Here is a 22222-nt window from a genome sequence, read left to right as displayed (position 1 = left end):
CCCTCCCACCCCCAGCCACGGCTTCTTCCCCACCCCAAAGCTTTGTTTAGAGCAGGTTTGGGTTTATGCAGATTCTGGGCTTCCTGCACTGGGATTTTTTTTTTGGGCTTTGCTTGTTTAATTAACCTCGAGGGGATCTGATTAAAAGAGTCAAGAGGTGAAACAACTCAGATGCTAACCCAGGGGTTAGAATATTTCAGGAAAGAATATTTCACTGCTTCATGGAGATGAGCTTGGCTCTGAAGAGGGCAAGAATTAGCAAAGCACCCCAAATCCTTCCTTGCCCTGCCTTCCCCAACACAAAAGCAGATTATTCCCTCCCTCAGTTTCCAGCTGGAACGTGGAGATGTTTAATCCTTTCAAACCCCTCTAAGGTATGAAATGTTTCTTCAAGTACTTAAACTTACAGGAGATAACCTTGAACTCCTTAAGGAGGTAAAAACCAGCTTTGATAGCAAGTTTAGTCTCAACTATTAAATCTGCAGAGCTGGGTTTATCCTTTTTCTTACACCCACCTAACAAAGTTCTATCAAATAACACAAAAAGTCCAACAAAAATCCCCAGCACTTTGTGATTTTTTTTTAGCTTGAAACGTGATCCCAAAGGGTTGAAGCAACTGATAAACATACTTACAATAAATAATCTGGCATTTCTGAAGTTGATGTTGGTACACTAGAATTATTGCATGTTCCATTTAAACCTGAAAAAATAAAGATTTGTTTACAGGCGCTCTTAAACTTCAAAGCTCTTTGCAATTCAGCTTCAAACTCATAAAAGTTGCCAGCAATGGACGGTTTATGGAATTCTAAAGGATTTCTGTTTTGCTTGGAACTGACGGAGGCAGAGGAGCCACAACAAGGTGGCTGAAAGTTCAAGGCAAAACAACACCAACATCAGCCAGTGCACCGAGCAGAGAAGAATAATCTGAATTTTACTGGTGGATAAACAGTGCTTGGAGTGGGATAACACCGACAGCACCACTGGGAACGAGGAAAACACAGCCCTGAGAGCTGAGCTGGGCAAGGTGAAGCTCCTGATCTCCTTTTACACTTGAGAGATTCCTCTGGGGATTCTCCAGGGTGAGATTCCTGATTTAATATCTCGGAGTCCTGCAGGGCACCGCTGAGAGGGTTTTGGGGAATGCAGCTCCAAGCACAAATCTGAGCTCAAATGAAGGCTCAGCTGAGAGTGTGCAGAAATTGAAGGAAGAACAGAATAAACCTAAAAGCAGACTCATCCTCCACATCCACCAAACGCTGCAGGAAGAAAGAATCCAAGTTTGGAAAGGGATATTTTCCACAAACTGTGAATTCCATTCCAAATCCCCACACCAGAGTCAGCTGCACAACCTGAGTCAGCACTACCCTGACTGTACCCTTAAAAAAAAAAAAAAAAAAAAAGAGGGATTTTCCTCTGAATTTCCACAGAAAAGCTTTCCTGAGCAGGATGGGAGAATGGCACAAACCCAGCGTTTCTAAAAACATCCCAATCCCAAATTCCTGCTGCAGCTCCTCCCGCTTTTCCTCCCTCCCTGACCACGGCGTGGAAGATGCAGAGCAGGGTTTAAGGATGGTGGAAGGGACACACAAGTTTATTTTGCCTGTGAGTGCCACCTACTGACTGCAAGGACCCCAAAGGCCCCTCTGGAATAAAATTCCCAGGAGAAACTCCCACTTCTGGCAGGTGGTGGAACCAGATGAGCTTTAAGGTCCTTCCAACCCAAACTTTTTGTGGTTCTCTGCTTCCCTACAGCTGCAGGGGGAATCTGGGGAAGGAGAAGGATCAGGCTGGTGCTACCCAGAGCAAAGCTAGGAAAACATCCCAGTTCTGGCTGTCCAGGATCCAAGCAGGACTGACCACATCCTGTTTGTGATTGCTCCCAGTCCAGCTCGGATTTGTTGCCTCGAAACGGCAGCAGGAACAAAATCCAGCTCCTAATAATTAAAAATCTGGGAATTAAACAGTAAAAAGAGAAGCAGAAAAGGTGGTGGAGGAGGCTCAGCCATCTCCCAAGAGTTTGGGGTGTTTGGGTATTTCTAAGATAAAAAGAGAGAATGTGTGAGTGCCTCTCCAGAATCACTCCAGAGGCTCACGGGGAAGAGAAACAACGTGGAAGAAACACAACATTCACAGAAAAAAACTGGGATTAGACACAAAAGTAGAAGAATTCTCAGTTCTGCAGCGCCACACACCCGTCAGCCCCATGGACTGTCCTCAGGAACCACTGCTAAAATGATCATTAATCATTTTAATGCATCAAAATGCATTTTGTCACTGCTGCAAAGCCTGTGGGGAAGGGGAGGGCTGGGACTGGTTCAATCCCAACACCCTGAGGAGCTCCCCCTTTCCAGGAATTCAGCAAATGAGGCTCCATTTCAAAATATTGTCCTTTTGGAGCCAAAACTGCAGGATTTTCATGCACCAAGCAGGAAGGGGAATGTAGGAAATAGTAAGAGGGTGAAGGAAAATGCAAAAAAAAAAAAAAAGGAATTTAACAGATATTCCCAGAGGCTGCAGGGAAAGTCCCAGTGCTCTGGGGAGCTGTCATAAACAGCAGGGAACATGGAAGCAGCAGGAAAAGGAATGGATGGGATCAGCCAAGAAATATTCTCTGACTTCTAACAGCGCATGGACCCGACTTTGAAAGAGTGGAAAATGTTTTCATCCCACCTCAGTGGGGATTCACTGCTGTGTCAGTCCTTGAATAAATAAATCCCCAGCCCCAGTGGGATGGAGGGAAGCTTTTCCAGCCTGGAAGAAGAGCTGGTTTCTCCACTGCTTTAACAGCATTTATCACCAGCTTTATCAATCATTTCTTTTGTAGCCAATATTAAAAGCTTTTGTGAGTAACTTTTCATTAAAAACCCAAACAACAGTCATCACAACAGCCAACACTGCTCTTCCCACTGCTCCCAGCCTTTCATCCCCACAGATTATCCCAGCTTTTAATTTAACCAGGAGAAACATGACACGCTCCGAGGCGGCTCCAAACAGCACGAAAGGTTAAACAGGAAAAACCTGATACCCTCTGTGGAGAGGAAGCACCTCTGGTGATTTGGAGGGAGGGCAGAGCTGGCATTTGGGTCCCCAGAGCAGCTGGGATGGCCCAGGACGTGCCCACTCCTCCAGGGAACCCTGGCACCGCACCCAGAGCACCTCCGGGCCCCCACTCACCTGCCACCTGCTCCTGGGCAACACTAACTAAATCAGCGTTTTTTATTACTTCACAGTTCTGCTTCTCCTCTTTGCACTTCTCCTCGCTCTTCTTCTCCTTCCTCTCCTTCTCCTTGTCTTTGTGCTTTTTGGATTTTTTCTTGGATTTGACGTAGGAGCCGCAGTTGTGTTTGCTGCTCTGGGCACAGTCTGTGGGCAGGGGGTGACTCAGTCTGTCGGGAGGCTCCGTGCTCTCACAGTCTCTGCCGTTGTGAGTCAGGTCGTTGCTGACATCCGAGAGGGGATCGTGGGGTCTGGGCAGCTCCAGGGCGGGCAGGGAGGAGCTGGAGCCGACCGGCTCCGGCAGAGCCGGGGGCAGGGCAGGGGGGGCCGGGGTGTCCTTCCCGTTGGAGGAATTCAGCTTCCCGTTGAGAGTGGGTTGGGTTCTGTGAGCCAAATGTGAGATCCTGGGCTTTTTGTTGGCTAGAGGGTCGATGAACTCCAGAGGTTGGGATCGTTTCTGTCAGGGAGGAGGGGGGAAAAAATAAAAAAGAGAAATAAATGGCGTTGAAGGTGCAGAAGTGGAGCTGGATGTTGCCACTAGGTGGTGGTGCAATACAGGGGAGAAGGCAACATCCATGGGAAAAGCAGTTTATCCATCCCAAACTGCTTCCCAGTTTGGTGGGACAGCTTAAAGAATCCCATCAGCAATTCCTGACCTCCCCCCATCATCCACACACAGCCCATGCTGCCCCCAGCCTCCTCTCACTGCAGTTTATTTCAACCCCAGCAGCCTGTCCCAGGCAATTAGAGAATGGAAATACCCCTGGAAGTGTCCAAGGCCAGGCTGGGCAGGACTTGGAGCACCCTGGGACAGTGGAAGGTGTCCCTGCCATGGCAGGGGGGGAACAGGATGAGCTTTAAGGTCCTTCCCAACCCAAACCACTCCGTGATAAAAACCATCTGTCCTCAGCACCTCCGAGTCCCTGTGACAGAAAAACGTGCTCAGCCCTCGGGAGCAGGGAAGGATTCACCAGTTCTGCATTTTATTCCCAGGAGCTTCACCCCTTCCCCGTTCCTTCCTCTTCTCAGGAACGAGGCACTGCCCGGAGAGGGGGAGGAAGGAAGTGCCAACTGCTCAGTTCTCAGAATTTCAGGCAAAAAGGGGACATTTAAAAAAGCCACGTCACAGGGGCCAACGTGACCTGAGCAACCCTTTTCTGAGCAAGGAAGTGGTTCCCAGCTGCCTCCAGCCTGGAAAAGCTGCTCCACGAAGAATCCATCCATCAGAATCCACATCAGCCAAAACCACCTCGGTGTGTGCCCACCTGGCAGCTCTGGGGCTGCGACAGCTCTGAGCCAAAGATTATTTCGTGCCCAGAGGAAAACAAGCGATATCTTTGGGTATTTCTTTTGGATAATGCATTATTTTCTTTCTGTCTCAGGCAGGATCGCGACGTGTTTGCGAATGGAAATGTTCCACCGCTGAAGCGCGGCGGGATGGTGGCTGGAGCAGCCCCCGATTCCCTCCTTTTCCCCTGGATTTTCTCCCTCTTTGCTAACTCAGGGGTCTTGAGGACACTGCTCAGTGCCAGGAATTCTTTCCACCTGTCAAGGTAATTAAGGAAGAGCTGCTGGTTCTGCTGCTGAGCTCAAGGGGCAAGGACAGCACGTCCGACCGGCTTGGCAACATCACCTCCCAGTGTCCATCTCCCCAAGGAGGGGCCACCTCTGTCTGCAGGGCTCTGAACAGGTGACACAGCTAAAAAATCTGACAGATTTTACAACCTTTTCCCTAAAAACAACAAGTATCAGCTTCTCCAAACTCATCTCCCTGGTTAGGAGGGTTATACACATCCATTTTCTAGAATTACCAGACCAATCTTCTTCACCTTCATTCCACAGCTGAACTTTCCCAAAATACTCTGCATTCCAGCCTACCAAATCCCAATCCTCTGCTGGCACTGCAGCCATTAAAAACCATTTCTCTAAATAGAAATTACAGCCAGAGACTATTAAAAAAAAGTGAACAGCACACAACGTTGTGGTTTGCTGTCTGACACGACAGAACCACGCTGGAAACATTTATATTCCACATTGGACTGTCCCTGTTTCACCAGCCTTTCCTAAATCCAACCCAACCAACCACCCAAAGTTTCAGCTGAATTCTGACAGATCAAAACCTCAAGACCTTTGAGTCTTTAAAATACAGACAGCCAGAGAAATGAGATGATTTTTCAAAAATCTTTTCAGATTCAGAAAAGACTTTCAAAAGTCTTTTTTTTTTTTTTAAAAAAAAAAAGGACACAAGAGCAGGATCTTTCCGAACTAAACTGAAGAGGTGATCATTCTTCATTCACCAGGAACATGCCCACAGCACAGAGCAGGAGAGGATTTGGAATCAGCTACCTGGCAAACAAGTTACACAGTCCTCAACCAGAGAATTGCCTCCCCTCTCAGTGCCAGAGAGCACATAATTCCTTTTACCTGTTAATATTCTCTGCCACTAATCCTCGGTGCGTCTGTCCAGACAAGCAGGCATTACACATTCCATTGGCAGGAGAAGAATAAATACTCAACTTGTCTGGGCTGACCCACACTGGGAGAAGGGAAGGCAGCACATTTCACAACGCCTGTGCTGGGAGATGCTGGGAGAAGCGGGGACAAGGCTCCGCTTGACACGCGTCAAACGCGGCTCCTGTGTGGTTTATGGTCATGGAAAAAGCAGGCAAAATGTTCTTTTCACAGCTCCCTGCTCTGGCATCTCCGAGCCTGGAGCAGCCCAACCTGCCCCTGATCTGTCACAGCAATTAGGCTGCAAAAGGTCAAGGGTTTTAATAACTCAACCCTTGTGTTTGGGAGCTGCTTATTACAGCTTCGTTCCACTCAATTATTAGTAATGAGGAAAACACCAGCGTGTTCTCCCAGGAACTCCGGGAGGGATGGAGGCACTGCAAAAGGAATTCAGCCCTTAAAACTAAACCTGAGCCTCGCTGTCAGAGATCCTCCCCACAGGGCCCTCGCTGAGCCACGTCCAGAGGAGAAACAGATGCTGAGGAAAGCCAGAATGAGACTCCAACTTAATAAAACAGAAATAAAACCCCCCAAGCCCTCCTGACCCGGCAGCAGGTGATTACAGGCTGCAGACAGGCACAGCCCAGCCAGCAGCCAAATCCATCGGGAGCGCACGGATCCGGGGGCTGGGATGGGGGGGATCACCCACCTGAGGGGGAGAGCTGGAGTTGAGGGTGTCCTTCGGAGGGCTCAGGGAAGGAGCTTCTCCCTGGAAAGCGCCGCTGTTCTGGGGCTGGCACAGCTTCCTGCAAAACACAACCGGGGGCTGGTCACGCCCCGTGCCGAGGGGACAGGTGGCACCGCTCACCTGCGGCTCTGCTTGGGCTCCAACCCTGCTGGGAGGTGACATAAAGGAGCTCGTTCTGGGCTCTGAGAAAATCTGGGGAGGAGAAAATGCTGCAGGGAAACACCGGTGAGCAATTGGAATTCCTCGTCTCTTCCCTGCTTTGCCGTGGTTTTTGTGGCTCTTTGGCAGTGGAAGGAATATCTTGGACCAACCTTGTCCATGGCTGAGCTCCTGGACACATGAAAGGATTCCCTGTTGAGGGTGGAACTCCTTTTTCAACAATTTTACCTTTTCTCTCTTGGTGACATAAAAATTAAACCAAATTAATTCCAGCCTCAGAATCACGAGGAGATCAGTGCAAGTGGTACTGAACTTTAAGGTGTACAGGATATCACATATTATTCCTGCTGATTGAAATACAGCTCAGGAAGACTTTAATTAAACAAATTTCTGCTCAGATTTTACTTTCTGAGACAACTCAGAAAGCAAAGCTCACTGAAGAGGGGCTGAAACTCAAGCTCAGATGTTGAGGAGTAAGTTCTCCCTCTCATTAGCATCATTAAAACAACATTTTATGGCAACAGGAGCCCTTTCAGCAGTGAACTCCTCTGGGTCCAGGAAAAGCAGCACTAAAAACAAAAACTGCTGAGGTGTTATTGGTCCACCAGGATTTACATTTTGGGCTTCCCAATAATACTTTTAAGTTGCATCATGCAAAACAAAGCTACTCTGGCCAGTATTTGTGGTATTGGATAAATAAAAAAAAACCCCTTTTGTAGCAACAAAAAGGACAATTAGAATCATTTGAGTGCCTGAATTCCCCTCCAGGCTGGATCTCTGCTCCTCTGCAGATCTCAGGGTATTTTCCCAGCCCACTGGCTTTGTCCAACAATTCTGACACCAGACTCAATTAATCACCCAGAAAAAAAAAAAACCCCAAAAACTACTCTTGCATCAAACTGTGCCTGACAAACTGAAAAAAAAAATAAAAAATAAAAAATAAAAAATAGAATTCAGGGTTAAAGGTTTTAATAAAGCAGCTCTGCAGTCAGTTTGTCAGGAGCTGTGGAGCCTGAATAACCCACTTTGAAATTCTCCCACAAGAAACTGGAATCAGCATTAAAGCTCACTCATATCCTTTAAACACTGGAAAGATTTATCTCAGAGATAACGCCCAGAACTTGACAAGATTTGGCTTTTAACCTGAACTTGAACCTTGGGCTGTGTTGCAGCAATATTTTGACATCTGCAGTGTCACCACTGTCCTGGCTTTGTTTAATTTTATTTAAATCAACCTCAGCAGCCACAGATCAACTCAAGGACTGTGAAAATGGGGACTCTGATACTGCCCAACACCCCAGTCAAAGTGGCTTTGGGGGGAGATGGTTGATCACATCTTTAAATTGTTAATTATGGATTTTAGGAGTCAGGAGAGCACCGAGTTCAGCAGAGGAAAGATTCCAGAGGATGCTGGAATGGTTTGGGTTGGAAGGACCTTAAAGCTCATCCAGGTACAGGCTGGGGACACCTTCCACAGGGATGGAAAACAGAAAAAAAGGAGGAAAAACCGAGCTGGTTTAACCCAAGCCTAGCTAGACCCAGCTTTAATTTAACAGATGTGTTAATTACTGCAGCTGCTGAGGCACTGAGCGGCCACTGGCCCTGAAATGCAGAATTTGGAATTATTTGTTGGCGATGCCAACCCCAACGTCTGCTGCCCTTTCTCTGGGCCTGTTTTTCTCCTCTCTTCAACCCATCATGGGTTTTTTTGTGTTTTTTTTTCCATTTTGGAGCCTCATTACCTGCACTGCCTGAGCAGGGCTTTGTTTGTACAGTTGAATACATCCTTTCCAAGGTCTATTTTTAGACCCTCGCCCAAGTGAGTGCCACAATTCTAGAAAAAGCAGTAAACATGGCTTTTCTACAGCAAGAAATTCACTTTGGCTTTTTCTTTTTTTTCAAAGCTATAAAGATTGCATGGCAGTTGTATTTTTCTTTTTAATTATAATTTCACATCAAGGCCATCTCAATGAGTTTTGATTTTCCTTGAGCGCACCAAAACATTTAGAGTGCAAGTTCTCTGTTGGTTTAAAAAAGTCTCATCTCCAAGTCAACTGTGCTTTTAAATCATGGGAAGTGCTCAAACAGAGCCATGCTGTGCTTCAGCTTAACCAAAAGTGCAATAAAATAAAGGAATGAGTAAAAGCTCTGCCTGCATGACAAAATCTGTACCAAGGCACTGAAGAATGTCAACACTCAGAGCAGAATTCTGTGTAAAACTGAGAGATCTGATCTCTCTTTCCCTGCCAGCCACAAGCTTCCAAACTTGGAGGCTTCACCTAAGGAAAATATCTCTAAAGAGGGGGAAAAATTTTCAGCAATAAGGATGAACTGAGGCTGTCAAGGGCTGCTCCAGGAGGGAACATGGGAGCAGAGATCACACTCCAAGCAGGAGTTTTAAGGGATTTATTATTTATTATTTAAAACCTCTTGCTTTTCCATGCATCCACCACCTCAATCAGATCTCAGATTTAGGGATGAAACGCTTCAGCCTGCACAGGGAGAGGTGGAAAAAAAGGAAGGAGAGCTTCAAAGGAGAGCTGAGCATTTAATGCACTCATCTCCCAGGATTTCAGACCAGCAGAATTAACCAGCTCTGCTCCCAGCCAGGTTTCCCCCAAGCTTTGCCTTTAATGATTCAAAAGATGATGTGAAGACTGGATCCATGTGGATTTCAAGTTTACTCCGCTCCTACAGGTCCCTGGGACAGCTGGAAATTGTGTCAAAATAAGTCACACACTCACAGACCCTGGTCACCCTGATTTCCAGAACCTTCCCTGGCCCAGGATTCCTTGGATGCTATCAGAGAGAAGAAAATGGATAATTACCTAACGAGGATCCTCTTCAACAACTGCTGATCTCCTTCTGAGTAGCCAGGCCAGTCCTTCTGCACTTCTTTGTATACACAATCTTTCAGTGTGAAAGTGCTGTCCTTGGCACTCAGATTTGCCACCTGGAACAGAAGGAATTTGGAAAACCATCATTAGGGCTTCATTTCTTCACTTCCTCGACCAAAGAAGGCAAAAATCTGAGCAGATTTAGCAGCTGTTAGTAGTGTCAGAGAACAAGGAGAGACTTTAATATTTCATTTCCTCATTATTAAGATTATTTAATCAAACTGTGCCTTTCCTTTCGCCTCGTCACTGCAATAATTCATAATGAGTTTCCTAAAGCACATCCAGTTGAGTGGGAAATAAGTCATATCTAAAAGAGATTATTCAGTTTGGGAAGCCTGGACCAGCACTTGATGGAAACACCTGGACATAAAGCCTTAATGGGAACAGGCAGTTCACTTATCACACCTGTCCCATAGCCAAAATGGGGCAGTTTATGGCCAAAGAGGAACTCTTGGGGCGATAACTTGGTTAACGATTGCCAGGAGATAATTTCTCAATAACGAGCCAACAAAACTGGCCACAGAGAGCTGATTTCTCAGGGAGCTGTGAGGAGAATGCCCTGGGATCACCTGGATTTTATGGAGAACTTCTCCAGGGCAAGAACAGAAGCTGGGGGTTCCAGCCTGAAGCCAGCAGAGCTCTGCAGGGAGCTCAGCACGCTCGCACCAGCAGCTGCCCGATTTATAAGGTTTTATCCAACCTTAATAATCCAAGCATAAATAAGGTTTTATCCAACCTTACCCCATGGAGCTTCCCCACAAAACCCTGCGTGATGCCTGCACGGAATGGAAACAACTTGGGGAAGAGTTATCCCACTTGGATCTGTCCTTCCACAGCCTGACTGAAAATTTAACTTCTTGCTGTTGGTACATGCCTGAAAACCCGGAGCTGGCACAAAGCAAAGAGCCCCAGTGAGGCTTTCCCAGAGGGTGAACCTCTCCTGGGTGATCCAGAATGGTTTGCTTCCATCACATTCCAAGGGCAGGGACACCTTCCACTATCCCAGATTGCTCCAACCTGGCCTTGGACACCCCCAGGGATGGGGAAGCTTCTCTGGGCAACCTCAGCTTGCAGAGCAGCGCAAGTTTCAAATGAAAATAAAGCCCTCAATGTGGTTTTGAAGAGGGATAAGGAGGCCCAGGTGCCAAATGCTCTGCCCACAGCCAGGCAAAGCCAGCAGCTGCAGCCCAAATTCCCTGCTGGAGCCCCTCAGCTCGGGGACTGCTCCCCTTGGAAGTGGAAAATGCTTTTATTCAGTGCATCTTGTGCATCTGTTTAGGGATTACTGTTCTCCATTCAGGACGTGGCTGTGCTCAGGGATTTCCATTGTCCACACAGCAGGAAAATGCCTCAAAAACTAGCAAAGGAGTGGGAAGTCTTGAATGAACTGAAGATGCTGCTGATTCCTCTGCTTTTGCTTTAGGGAGGCTAGAACCTAGTATTAAAAAAATATTAAAAATCTGGGAATTTCAGAGCAAAAGGCTGCACAACCAACGTGGCAAACTCTCCTGATAAGCGAAAAATAGAAAGCCCAGTTATCAGTTTACACGACAGTTTGTTTTTCCTTTCAGTCCTGTCAGCTTTCCAAAATCCTGAGCCAAAATACAACAAGAATTTGAGCTGTGTTTTACATCGAGGTATCCCTGTAAACACACCCAGGAGACAAAAGCCAATCCAGGTTCTCCTCTACCAAAAAAATAAAGAACAAACCCAAAAACAAAACAACTCTCCCAGAATTTCTCTGTTTCCTGCCTGTTCCTGGGAAGAACAACTTGGATTTTTCTCTGCACAGAGGCTGAGAGCTGCTACCTCCTTGTTTTGCTGGTGTGGGACTCTGCAAGCTCCACCCCAACCCTCCCAAAAATAGAAACCTTGCAAAATGAGGCAAAAAGGCCGCCAGGAACACCGAGTCCTGCGAGAGATGCAAGAGCACAATGAAACCCACACCTAGACAGATTTAGCCGTGTAGCTTTAACAACAGCCTGTAATTTTTAGCTTATCTGTGTCTGATGGGAGCTCTGGGAGGGCTGAGAGGGATTAACTTTACGAGCACCACGTTTAAATCGGCGCTCGGCCCCGTGGCCGGTGCCGCACGCGCCGCTCACCTGCCGGGGGGCTGGGGCAGAGCATCCGTCAAAAGTGGTCGTCAGAAAAAGGAGTTTCCTGCTCTGAAACTCACTGATAGAATTGAAATAAAGCGCTCCAAAAAGCTGCTGGGAAATTAAGGATTAAAAATCTAAGGAAGGAAGGAGTTGTGCCCAGCTGTGTGTTTTTAATACCATGTGCCCCTGTGCACTCCTGTCTCACTCTTTATGGAAAGGAGTAAAAAAGAATTAAGTAAAAAATTAAGGAGTTTTTTTTTTTTTTCCAGAATATTTTCCAATCCAGAAGAAGGCAGCTGCAGCATTTAAATAAACAGCCATGATGTGTTTAATAAAGCAATGAAGGTGTTTACTGCGAGGCCTGAAATGGCACCTTTGATGTGACTCAAAGTGCTAGGAACCGATTCAGCTTGCAGACAGCTTTCACACCTGACACACAAATAATGTGCTTGGCAAGGAGCTGCATGATCTTCACACCTGACCAGTGGCACTCACAAGCAGGAAAGGCTCTGAGGAGCACAAAAAAAAAAAAAACCAAACCTGGGGACATCTTTTCTTGCATATACAAAATTTGTACCAATACAGAGCATCGCTCCTTTACCATGAGAATAAAATAGAGATTTAGAGGTTATAATCAAATAATTTGTAGATCCTCTATTAAGAGAATCCTCCCCATGACCAAGCAGAAGTGTCCCTCTGAAAGGGACTGATCTGGTGAGCCAAAGCCACCCAGCTTGGTTGCACCCCTGTGACCCGAGGCGTAGCCACGGGAGGCTCCTGCTATCTCTGCACCAGCACTGGGAGCTGAGAACTGTGTCCCCCACAGCCTTCAGAGCCACATTCAGCTGCAGCCTGGAGATAACAGCTTCCACTGCCACGGGTGGGAGGTGCTGAGAAGACATTTATTTTTATTTTTTTATTTTTTTTATTCCCTTTACCTAAATCGTTGCCTTCATCAGAGTACAAACCTGTTGCAGAAGGTTATCCAGCAAATCCTTGTCCTGCTGAGAAAGTCCATCCTTCTGCAATCTGAGAATAAGTTCAGGTTTCTTATAAGGCTTTAGTGCCAGTAAGTGCACAACCCTATCTTTGAAGGGTCTCTGGGAAATCGCACTATTGCCTCTCTTTATTGCACTGGCAAGGTTGACTGGCGTTGGGCGCTTCCTGGAGGGAACAGCATCGGAAGCTCCTGGTGCAGGTTTACGCACCTGAACCTTTTTGCCTAAAATGAGATGAGAATAGTGAAGTGCAGCAGTCGCCTCGCAAAGGCCAGTGGGCTGTCAGCACCGATCCAGAGCTCATCACGCCCCTGGGAAGTGCCACGAGGTGATGAGGAAGGACAAACACCACCAGCACACACCCCCTCCGTCCCGAGGCGCCGCCACAACGAGCATCCCGTTGAGGTTTATGGTTCATGACAAGCTTGTAACAAGTAAACAGCAACACCAAGCTCTGGAAACCTGAGTATTATTGGCCACCAGCTTACATAAAGCTCCCTTTGTTTGCCAGCTTTTCATTTATCCCAAGTGCACGTATCCCCACGGTTAATCGAACTGTTTCTGCCCTCCCTATGAGAGGAAAATTCTGCATTATTGTGTAGAAGAGTGGGAAATACAGAGTGGAAAGACCAGAACTGGTCAACGAGCGGCTCCCCGCTGCTGAGCTCAGCAAAAACGCTCCTCCAGCAGATGTTTCTGCTTTTAGAACAATAGGAACTTTATGGGGCTGGGTCCACCTCCCTTCCCCCTCCAAACACGGCCCCATGAATGGGGCTGACACTGGGCCATCGGCCTATTCACGAGGGTGCTGCCTGTGCTGATGGAATAACCCCTTCTCCACTGCGCCTGCACACCAGTGACAACATAAAGCTGGCTCACAAGTGCATCTATCTCAGCTCTGTCCTCACTGGGGCTCTTGGCTGCTGACAGCACAATCCAAGAATTCATTCTCCCAACAGAACCCTCACGGCCGTCTCTTAGTGGATCCCAAACCGAAGGGTTGGGACTGCTTCAAATCCAGTTCCTGCTACCAAAGGCAAAGCTGAAAACAAGACCTGTGGGTTCCAAGGTCTGAAAACCTGGAGAGATCAATCAATAATCACTTGGGCTGGAGAAAGTGACCTTCACGAGGACAAACAACATCCAGCATTTACTGCAAGTGTTTGGGAGGTCTATTCCAGCAGGGCACTGCTCCATTGCTAGGAAGCAACGTTTCCAACTGAGTCATCTGAAGATACTGAGGATTGTCTGCACTGTTTGTTTTACTGAGCTGCACATTGTGTAACCCAGGCCCCATTTCCTGGCTTTTCATTCTACACCACAGCGCTGGGAGAGGAAGCACGACCCATAGGGCTGAGGGGAGGTGAGAGGGGGAACGACACCAATTCGCACGTTAAACATCCCACAATCCAGAGGTCAGCTGGATTTTGTTTCCAGAAATGGGACAAGAGAAGATTCGTCAGCTTTCTACAACTGCCTTAACTCTTGCCAGGTCATGAACAGTAAAAACATCACGTTGGGAGGTTTCCACTTGAAGGCTGGAGCCAAAATGAGCAGTGATAGGACAAGAAAAAACTAAGTTGAGCCAGGACACAAAGGATTTTCAAATATTTATACACACGCATGTCTATGGATGTATGCACACATTTAGTGTGGCTACAAGCACACATCCCCTGCAGCTTTACCTGCAGCTATCTATTTATATATCTATTTATTCAAGTGTCAGCTCACATCTGTAGGTTCTGCTGCTCTCCAATTTCAACATTTCATATAAATTTTTCCACATCTGAGCTGCCTGGAATGACTCCACTGGCGCTCAAGCGCTGAGCTCCGTGTTCTCCTGGAAATGTGAGAGGCAGCCCTGTCCCTCCAGCCCGGCCTGCAGGAATCAGCTGATGCTGCTGGCACACCAGGACCTGCAGATCCCACATGAGGACTGTCCTTCCAAGCCCTTCCTTCTTGGACCAGAGCTCTCCTCCTCAAACACTGACATCTTATCTAGGAGCACACGCTCTGCCCTCGCTGCTTTCACACGGCTCTGTCTCCATTCCAGGACACTAAAAGGTTTTAGCCAGGAGTATTTTTAATTTTAAAACGGTTTTGCTCCATCTTTCCAGGAAGCAAATTGCTTTGAGAATCTTCTCCCTCAGAAGCTTTAACTTCAGGCACTTACTGTAATGTTCTCAAAGAGGAGCTAAACAAAATAATCTTCTGGCCTACAGGAAATCAATGCATTTCCTTCCTGATTACTATCTCCTTTCTCAGCTTTGAGCACTTGGCTGCTGTGACAATGAGTCAGGGTCAGTTCTACATTTTGCAACTCAACCCTTCTCATCACTGATCCTCTGAGAAGAGACTGGCTGCAGATCACATGGGCTGCAGGAAAAGCAGCTGCCTCAGGGAAAAAATAAAAAATACCGAAACTTTGCATTCTGGTTACTGTTTGTGCCCAAAGTTTGTGAGCTGAGGTTAAGCAGGGCCCTGAGCTCCCTGTGTTATTTACCATGGTTTTATTTCCTCTGCTGAGGCTTTCCTGCTGCTGTCACAGTGAGAAGGGCTGTTCCAGGCTGGGACTGGAACACTGCCTGTGTCCTGCCTGTGGGGCACAGCTGGGACAGGGCTGGCAGCTGCAGCTGGGCTGGCCAGGAGCAGGGACACTGGGGACACTCCAGCACTGCCAGGGCTACCTCACTGCACACAGACATCCCCCAGTGCTTTGGGCTGGCTGGGACCTTAAAATCACCCAGGGCCACCTCCTGTCACAGCAGGGGACACCTTTGGGTGGCTCCAACCTGATCTCGGACACCTCCAGGGCTGGGGCAGTTCCCTTGGGGTGATGATGGAAGTGAAGACAACACAACACAAGGCGAGCAGCCCCCTAAATCACCCATGAGGAACTCCTGGGGACTTCTTAGACTGCCACAAAGGATCCAACAACACCAGGATTTGCCTCCAGAGCCTGCTGAGTCCCAAATGCAGTCCAGAGCCCCAAACTGAGTGGCTGCTTACCTACATATCTCCCCCCAGGTTTAATGACTATGGCGCTCCGGCTGCGAGTCTCCTCCTCTGCCTGTGCCATGCTCTGCCTCGCCTTCTGGTAGGAATCATCAGTAGCACACACGGTGATTTTATCCTGTATGCTTCCCAGGCAATCCAAATGGATATTGCCATTGCTGCAAGAGAAATGCAATGGAAAAGGTACTCCTGACACTGCAGAGGGACACGGGGCTGGCACTGGGGGACAGCTAGGGGGGTGTTAGCTGAATAATACTGGGGGACACACACAGAGGAGCTGAGAGGGAACCAGATGCTTCCCAAAAAAAAAATCCCACACTGAAACAGAACAGAAAGACTCTGAAAAGGAAGTGCGTGCATTAAGCTTTGTTAAGGAAGAGATGCTCCAGAAGAAAGGGTAAAAAAGAGAAAGATGAACCCAACCAAAAACCAAAAAAGCTGGCTTTTCCTTGGATGCCCCACTCACCTGGACACATACTGCTGGATGCAGTCAAAGCTCCCCTGGGGGCTGTCCTTGCCAATATTGGAGAGATAAAAGGTGAAGGTCCGCACTTCTGCCGGTCGATCGGGCCTTGGGATGGCGATGTGCTGCTCGGGAGAGGAGGAGGAGGAGGAGAGGGAACATTGGTCACTCAGCTAAGCCCAGGCTGAGGAAAGCTCAGTTCTCCTGCAGCCAGGATGCTCTGAGGCATTTTGCAACAAGGAAAGCACCTGGGTTAAGGCAAAGAATTCAAGCTGTCCCCGCTGTCTGCAGGGGTGAGGAAAAGGTAACAGGGAAAGAGCAGCTGAAGGTGGATATGGCTGGGAGAGAACAGAGCCCACAACCACCTTGTTCCAGGAACCTGACCCAATTCTATTGATTCAGGCTCAAAACAGACTCGCTCCCACTGTTTATATTCAATGTAAAACACTCGGGGCTCGTTTCTTTAGAATTACTGATCCAGCACTAAACATAGCACAAGCCAGGTCACTGGGTAGCATGCTTATTCTTTTTTAAGAAATTATAATTCCATAACAAGATTTCATGGCTCACAGTAGAGTGTGACGCTGCTGCTAAATTAAATATTTAATCAAGCAGTAAGTGTGCTCCACAGACAACTCCACAACCATCCTGCATTGGTTTTTTTTTTTTTCACCCCCGCCACAGCCATTCATTTTTCAAAAGGGAAACCGTCTCCCCTCTGCATTCAGGATCCAACGTAAATGTCAGCATCTGAGCTCCACTATCACATCAATATTTGATAATTAAGATGGCTTCCAGAAGCTGAGACAGAAGGAACACCAGCTCCAGCCTATTTTAGGCCAGGCTTTTACCACACACGGATTTATATTTACGCAGATTGCCACATCTACGCAGAAAATACACGCTGCCAGCAAGCCGGCCCGTGGCATCCACACATGACTGTGCTGGGACAGGAGGGGTTTTGGGTGCTTTCCTTCAGACCTCAGACATCTCCAGCAGCCTGGAAAACCCAGGGATCTGTGTCCCTGTAAACCACAGCGATGTTCTCAGCAAGAAGCTCTTGAGCCGAGCCCGTGCGGTGCGAACAGAGCTCCCTTCTTCCAAAAACCAGAAACCCAGACCTGATCCTTGCTTTATACAGGAGCACGAGTTATCCCCAGGAACCAGGCCTGAAAATACAGGGAGCAGATTTTTTGGGTGCTGCTGGGCCCTCCCTGAGCAGCCCCATTATCTCCCCTGCCAAACGCGTGCCGCAGCCCTCGAACCCTTTTAATCTCTCCTGGCATCCTCTGCCCCCACCCAGGCAGGGGGAAGAAAATTCCCTTCTGCTTTAGCAGAACAGGCACAAAGGCAGAGTTATGTAAGCAGCAGACTCGGGGGAGGCAGGGGATTTTGCAGCTGGAAATTTGATGGGAACGGGAAGAAAAGGAAAATCCAATGGGGCCGGTTCCGCTCCCAGGGGGGAATGGAGCTGCACACCTGAGCCTGGAAAATAAAACCTGCAGGATGTCACCAAATCACATCTCCACACACTCCAAGAACTTCCTCCTCGCTCCTGCTTTACCACTGGAAAAAACAGTGGCACCAAAAGCCCCGATTCTGGATTTTTGTGGGGTTTTTGCAGCGTTTCTAGAGGCTGCAAAATGAGGCAGAGTCACTTTAGTACTGAAAAGTGTCTCATGTGCGAGCTGGCCGTTATCTCTAGGAATTATTTTTAGCTGAAAACAGAAGGTTTCTCAAGCCACCAAATCAGTATGGTGACTGCTTTGAGGGAGCCCTAATTTTGGTGCTGGGTATTGCACCAGTAACCAGAGACACTTAAAAATAGCTCGCTACAGATGTGACTTCTGTTTTCTTCTTTCAAGTAACATTCATCTGTGGACAGCTCACTCTGAATAAAGATTTCACCTCCCTCTGTTAGTACCTAAATTTCATCCCAGGAAAAAGGGGAAATGTTGTTATTTTCCAATCACAAAGATGTTTTGCTCCCAACAGTCATTTTAAAAACGCTGCACAACGCTCATGGCTTTGGCACATAAAGGGTATTTTCTGCCCCACCAGTTAAATTCTGTCCCTGCTCTCACCAACCCCACAAGCACCTGCAAATTTCAGCCAGCCTAAGCTCTGATTCTGTCTTTTTATTAAAATAGAAACGTTTTCAGTATTTCTAGCACAGTTCTGAACACAATTTGTAATGCTGTGGTATTCCAGCTGTTAAATTCTAACTGATGTGCTCACTGAAACAAGCACAACGCTCAAACCTCAATAAAAACTTATAAAAAAACTAGATCCATGAGGAAAAACTGCCAGCCAGGTGCTGCTCCTAAGGAATATCCATGGTCTCACTTTAGGGGAACACTCTGGTAAAAACAACTTGGTTATCACAACTGAAATTCTGATTATTACACAGAATAAAAGCCATTAACAACAGCAGCATCACTACAGAGAAAACACATCCCGAGGCAAAATCCCAAAAGTTTTTATCAGCTCCTGTGAGATTGGATCCAGATCAGGATCCAGGCAGGGGAGGTTTTGTCCCTTGTCACTGGAACAGCTGTTTTATTTTGGGCTGCAACCTCTGACTTCCTCCTTTCTGCTGCCACCTTGCTGACCCTGGACTTTACTCCCAACAATTCCCTTCCCTGGTTAATTAGCTCCTCAAACATGGAAGTTTCTTTTTCTGTGTATTAGAAACTGAAAGTATCATTGACAGCTTTTAGAGTAACACTGGAATAGGTGAAAACACGTGGACACAGTAATTTAAAGGCTTCTAGACAATTAAATTCAAGAAACAGCGGTTTGTTTAAATTCTTATTTTATGTTCTGCCTCCCTAAATCATTCCTGAGAAAGGGATACTTGAACAGAAAATCCCCACTATTAAAACCTCACTGCTTTAAATCACACTGACTGTTGTTCTGTGCACAAACCTCCCACCCCAGAAAGTTAATGGCATTCTCCATAGCTGCATTTTTTGGGAAGCAAAATAGGAATGCAGCAGATTGGGGAATTGAGGAAGAGCGGAAGAAATGATTTAAAAAGTAAAACCACTCAACAAATATGTTTTAATGCCGTCATGTGGATGTGAGAGGTAAATTCCTGGAATTATCTCTTCAGCCCAACTGATGGAGGATCCCTCGAAAGCATTTCAAGCCTCAGCTCCTTAAAAAGCAGGAGAATCCTGACATGCAGAGTCCTACCCTTAAAAGCAGATGGTTCCCCAGCTGCCAGCTCCTTGTCATACCCAGGAAAAATAATAATAAAGGGACAAAGAGCTCTTTCTGTGCGCTCCCGTGGAGCTGCAGCTCTCTTCAAAGCTCTACCTTTGGCCTTTCCTCGTCAGTGCCATTAATTAAGCGGCGAGGAGGAGCAGGCAGAGGTCAGCTCTGGCTGCCACATCCTCCCTCCAGCCCAGCCCAGCCCTCCTGGCTCCTCTCCTTCTCCATGGAGTGACACTGCAGGTGCCAGGCAGCTCCTCTACCAACCACTCATCTCTGGGAGTTCAGGGCTTAAATAGGATTAACTCTTTTATTCTTGTATTTCTAATTTCTAGAAGTAACTGGAGCATTTGAAAGTATTCTTAATTATCTCCAGGAATTAATATTTTTTTGTTATATCAGATCCATGTGGAACCCGCCAGGAGCAAAGGCTCAGGGCAGAGGAGCATTTTGAGCTGTTTTCATCCCTTTTGCTACATTTCCTTCAAGGAAAAACATTCAGAGGAGGCATTTCCACAACTTAAACAGCTTGAGAGGAAAAGTCAGGTGTAGATCCTGAATCCAAAGGGAAAGGAAAGCATTCCCAGTGTTTTTAGCTTCTTTATTCCATGAGCAAAGCTCATCAAATAAAGACAACTCACCCACCCTTCAGTTTTCCTCCTCACTTCTGATTGTGCCCAACCTCAGTGGCAGATTTTGATCTCAACTTTCACACTGAGCTTTCAGGGAAGTTTAAGTCTAAACAAAACTAAAAAACCTGGAAATTGCTCCTTTCTTTATTTCCCAGGATAAGAAGGTTTGTATTTTTCTTCTTAAGTTACAATAACAATCATGTCTTTCCTGCTGCATTTTCTATGTACTGTTAGTGAGAATAATATCACAAAGTAGGATGTGGGCAAGGACAATGTGCTGGGTTTAATGTCTACTCAACCCAAACCTTTTTGAAAGCTTTAATGTGCCAGTGCATAAAAAAAATAATCAGAAGTTACAGATGAATTCAAATACTTGAGAAAAAAAATTTAAAAAAAAATTAAATTCTCCTTCTTTATGCAGAGACTAAAGTAAAATACAGGGTTTTTTTTAGAAATAAAAGGTATCTAAATGACATTTTTCAAGTTCACTGAAGGGCTGCATTGCTTTACCAGAAACACCACCACGTAAATCTCAACGTTGTCAGCAACTGGCATGACAGACTGGTTCAAGGGGCTAAAAATATCCCAGAGTTCTGTCATCGGAACAGAAGTTGGGGAAGTAAAACTCCTAAATCTAAAATAACTTCTGGTACTCACAGAACTGCAGTTATGTTAAATAAACCTCCAGGACTCTCAGAGCAGCCTCCAAGCTCTGCTGCTGCTGCTGCAAGGAATTTGAGACCCAAAAAGTCTTGCAGTGAGCTTAGCTCGGTGTTTTCCAGGGATACAGGTGAGGATTCCATGGATTTCTGCATCCTTTCCTCTGTTCTGGCCAACAGCACGGCCTCATAAATCTCAACTTCCCATGGGTTCAGCAAGGTCAAGGAAATAAAGAGGAGGGAAAAGGTTTTAGAGAGAGAGAACCCATGAGCAAACACCTTCCTGGACCAACACCTGAACCTCCATCTCTCACTTGCAGCAATCACAGCATCATTCCTTGAGCTGGAACAGCCCAAATTCCTCAATCCCATCAAATGGCAAGAATTTTCCAGGGACAAACTTACCCCTTGGCTTCCTTGAAACTGGATGACTGGTTTTGACGTCACAGCATCCTACAAAAACAAGTGGAAAAACAAAAAATTACCTCAGAGGAATTCTAAGCTCCAAATTTCACCTCCAAGTCACACTCAAGCTTGATTTTTCACCTGGATTTTTTACTTTCCTTACTTTTTTTCCATGGGGAAAGGTCAGGGAAATGTGTATTTCAAGAAAAACAACAAAAAAAATTCCAGAAACAATTATTTGTACCCAGAAAAGGGATAAACTGAAGTCACCCTTAGCTCAGAGGTGACACTTGGCTCCTCTCCCCATCCCTCCACCACATTTTGGGGCACAGAACAGCTCAGCTTTGGTGCTTATGTAAGTTTTGAGTTAAAAAACGGACACTTGAGGGGAAAATTTATTCCAGTTCTCGGCCTGGGAGGACGCAAAGCGAATTTTTTCCAAGAGAAAGCTGGCAATCCTTTGGAAAAGCAAACTGCAGCTCCGTTGCAAAATCCTGTTGTTAACGTTGCCTGTTTCAACAATCGGCCTCTTCCTCCAGGCTCAGCTGCTTACATTTAAAAAATTGTACTCCTCTGACTCCAAAACTCCTCAATTTCAGCCTTTTTGCCTCGCTGTCAGTTTAGAGATCCCAAAGACCTTTTGATTCCAGGTTTCACCTGAGGTTTTAACTGAAGAAAAAAAAATAACAGACCCAACCCATGCCAGGCTGAGTTTGGATTTCTCCAATTCTAGCGGAATTTGGGTTGTTTTATTTCCCAAATCACACAAAAGACAGGAATTGTGCTCATGGGACCCCCCATGGGAGAGAAGAATTTATAAATAGGTTGAAAGTATCATTTATAAGTGAAAATGTTGCTGTGGGTATGGGAGTCACATTTCCATGGGAAAACCACCAGGAATTTGGGAGAACAACCCCAAAACGTGAGTTGTATTTGTGCTGTTTGTGTCACTCAATTTCCAGTGGATTAGAGAAATAAACATTAAAATTTTAGCAGCAAGAGAGTTAAAACATCTTGAAACTCATCAAGTTAACCATCCCTCATAAAACATTTCCAGCCCTGCAAGTGAAGAATCCCAACCACGACATCAACAAAAGAACTGATAAATTCACCAGCAAAATAAAAATCCTTTTATCCTGGAAAAACCTAACAAAAGTTGGATGGATAAACCCAGCCCAAGACAATCTGAGGCTTTGAAGAGCCCATCCAATAAGATTTGACAGGTCTGCATCACACCCAGGATCATTACAGGACATTTACG

General features: G+C 46.5%; 1 protein-coding gene and 1 long non-coding RNA gene across 2 annotated transcripts in view; one reads left to right on the top strand and one right to left on the bottom strand.

Moving 5' to 3' along the window:
• Window positions 1-22222, bottom strand: part of ELL (elongation factor for RNA polymerase II) — a 49808-nt gene that overhangs the window by 4877 nt on the left and 22709 nt on the right. Inside the window, exons 2-9 of the mRNA XM_086862489.1 lie at window positions 20962-21009; window positions 16053-16174; window positions 15581-15744; window positions 12542-12795; window positions 9403-9527; window positions 6377-6473; window positions 3175-3673; window positions 634-700 (exon numbers count right to left, since the gene is read on the bottom strand). Coding sequence (XP_086718615.1) covers window positions 634-700; window positions 3175-3673; window positions 6377-6473; window positions 9403-9527; window positions 12542-12795; window positions 15581-15744; window positions 16053-16174; window positions 20962-21009 — 1376 coding nt within the window. The remainder of the gene's footprint in view (window positions 1-633; window positions 701-3174; window positions 3674-6376; window positions 6474-9402; window positions 9528-12541; window positions 12796-15580; window positions 15745-16052; window positions 16175-20961; window positions 21010-22222) is intronic.
• LOC147649371 (uncharacterized) lies at window positions 13851-15001 on the top strand. Its single transcript, XR_015279126.1, has 2 exons — window positions 13851-13934; window positions 14837-15001. It is a non-coding gene; the product is annotated as an uncharacterized LOC147649371 (long non-coding RNA).

Source organism: Cyanistes caeruleus, chromosome 25, assembly GCF_971803275.1.
Source record: "Cyanistes caeruleus chromosome 25, bCyaCae1.hap1.1, whole genome shotgun sequence".
Taxonomy (NCBI): domain Eukaryota; kingdom Metazoa; phylum Chordata; class Aves; order Passeriformes; family Paridae; genus Cyanistes; species Cyanistes caeruleus.
This window is presented reverse-complemented; position numbering and strand designations above follow the sequence as displayed.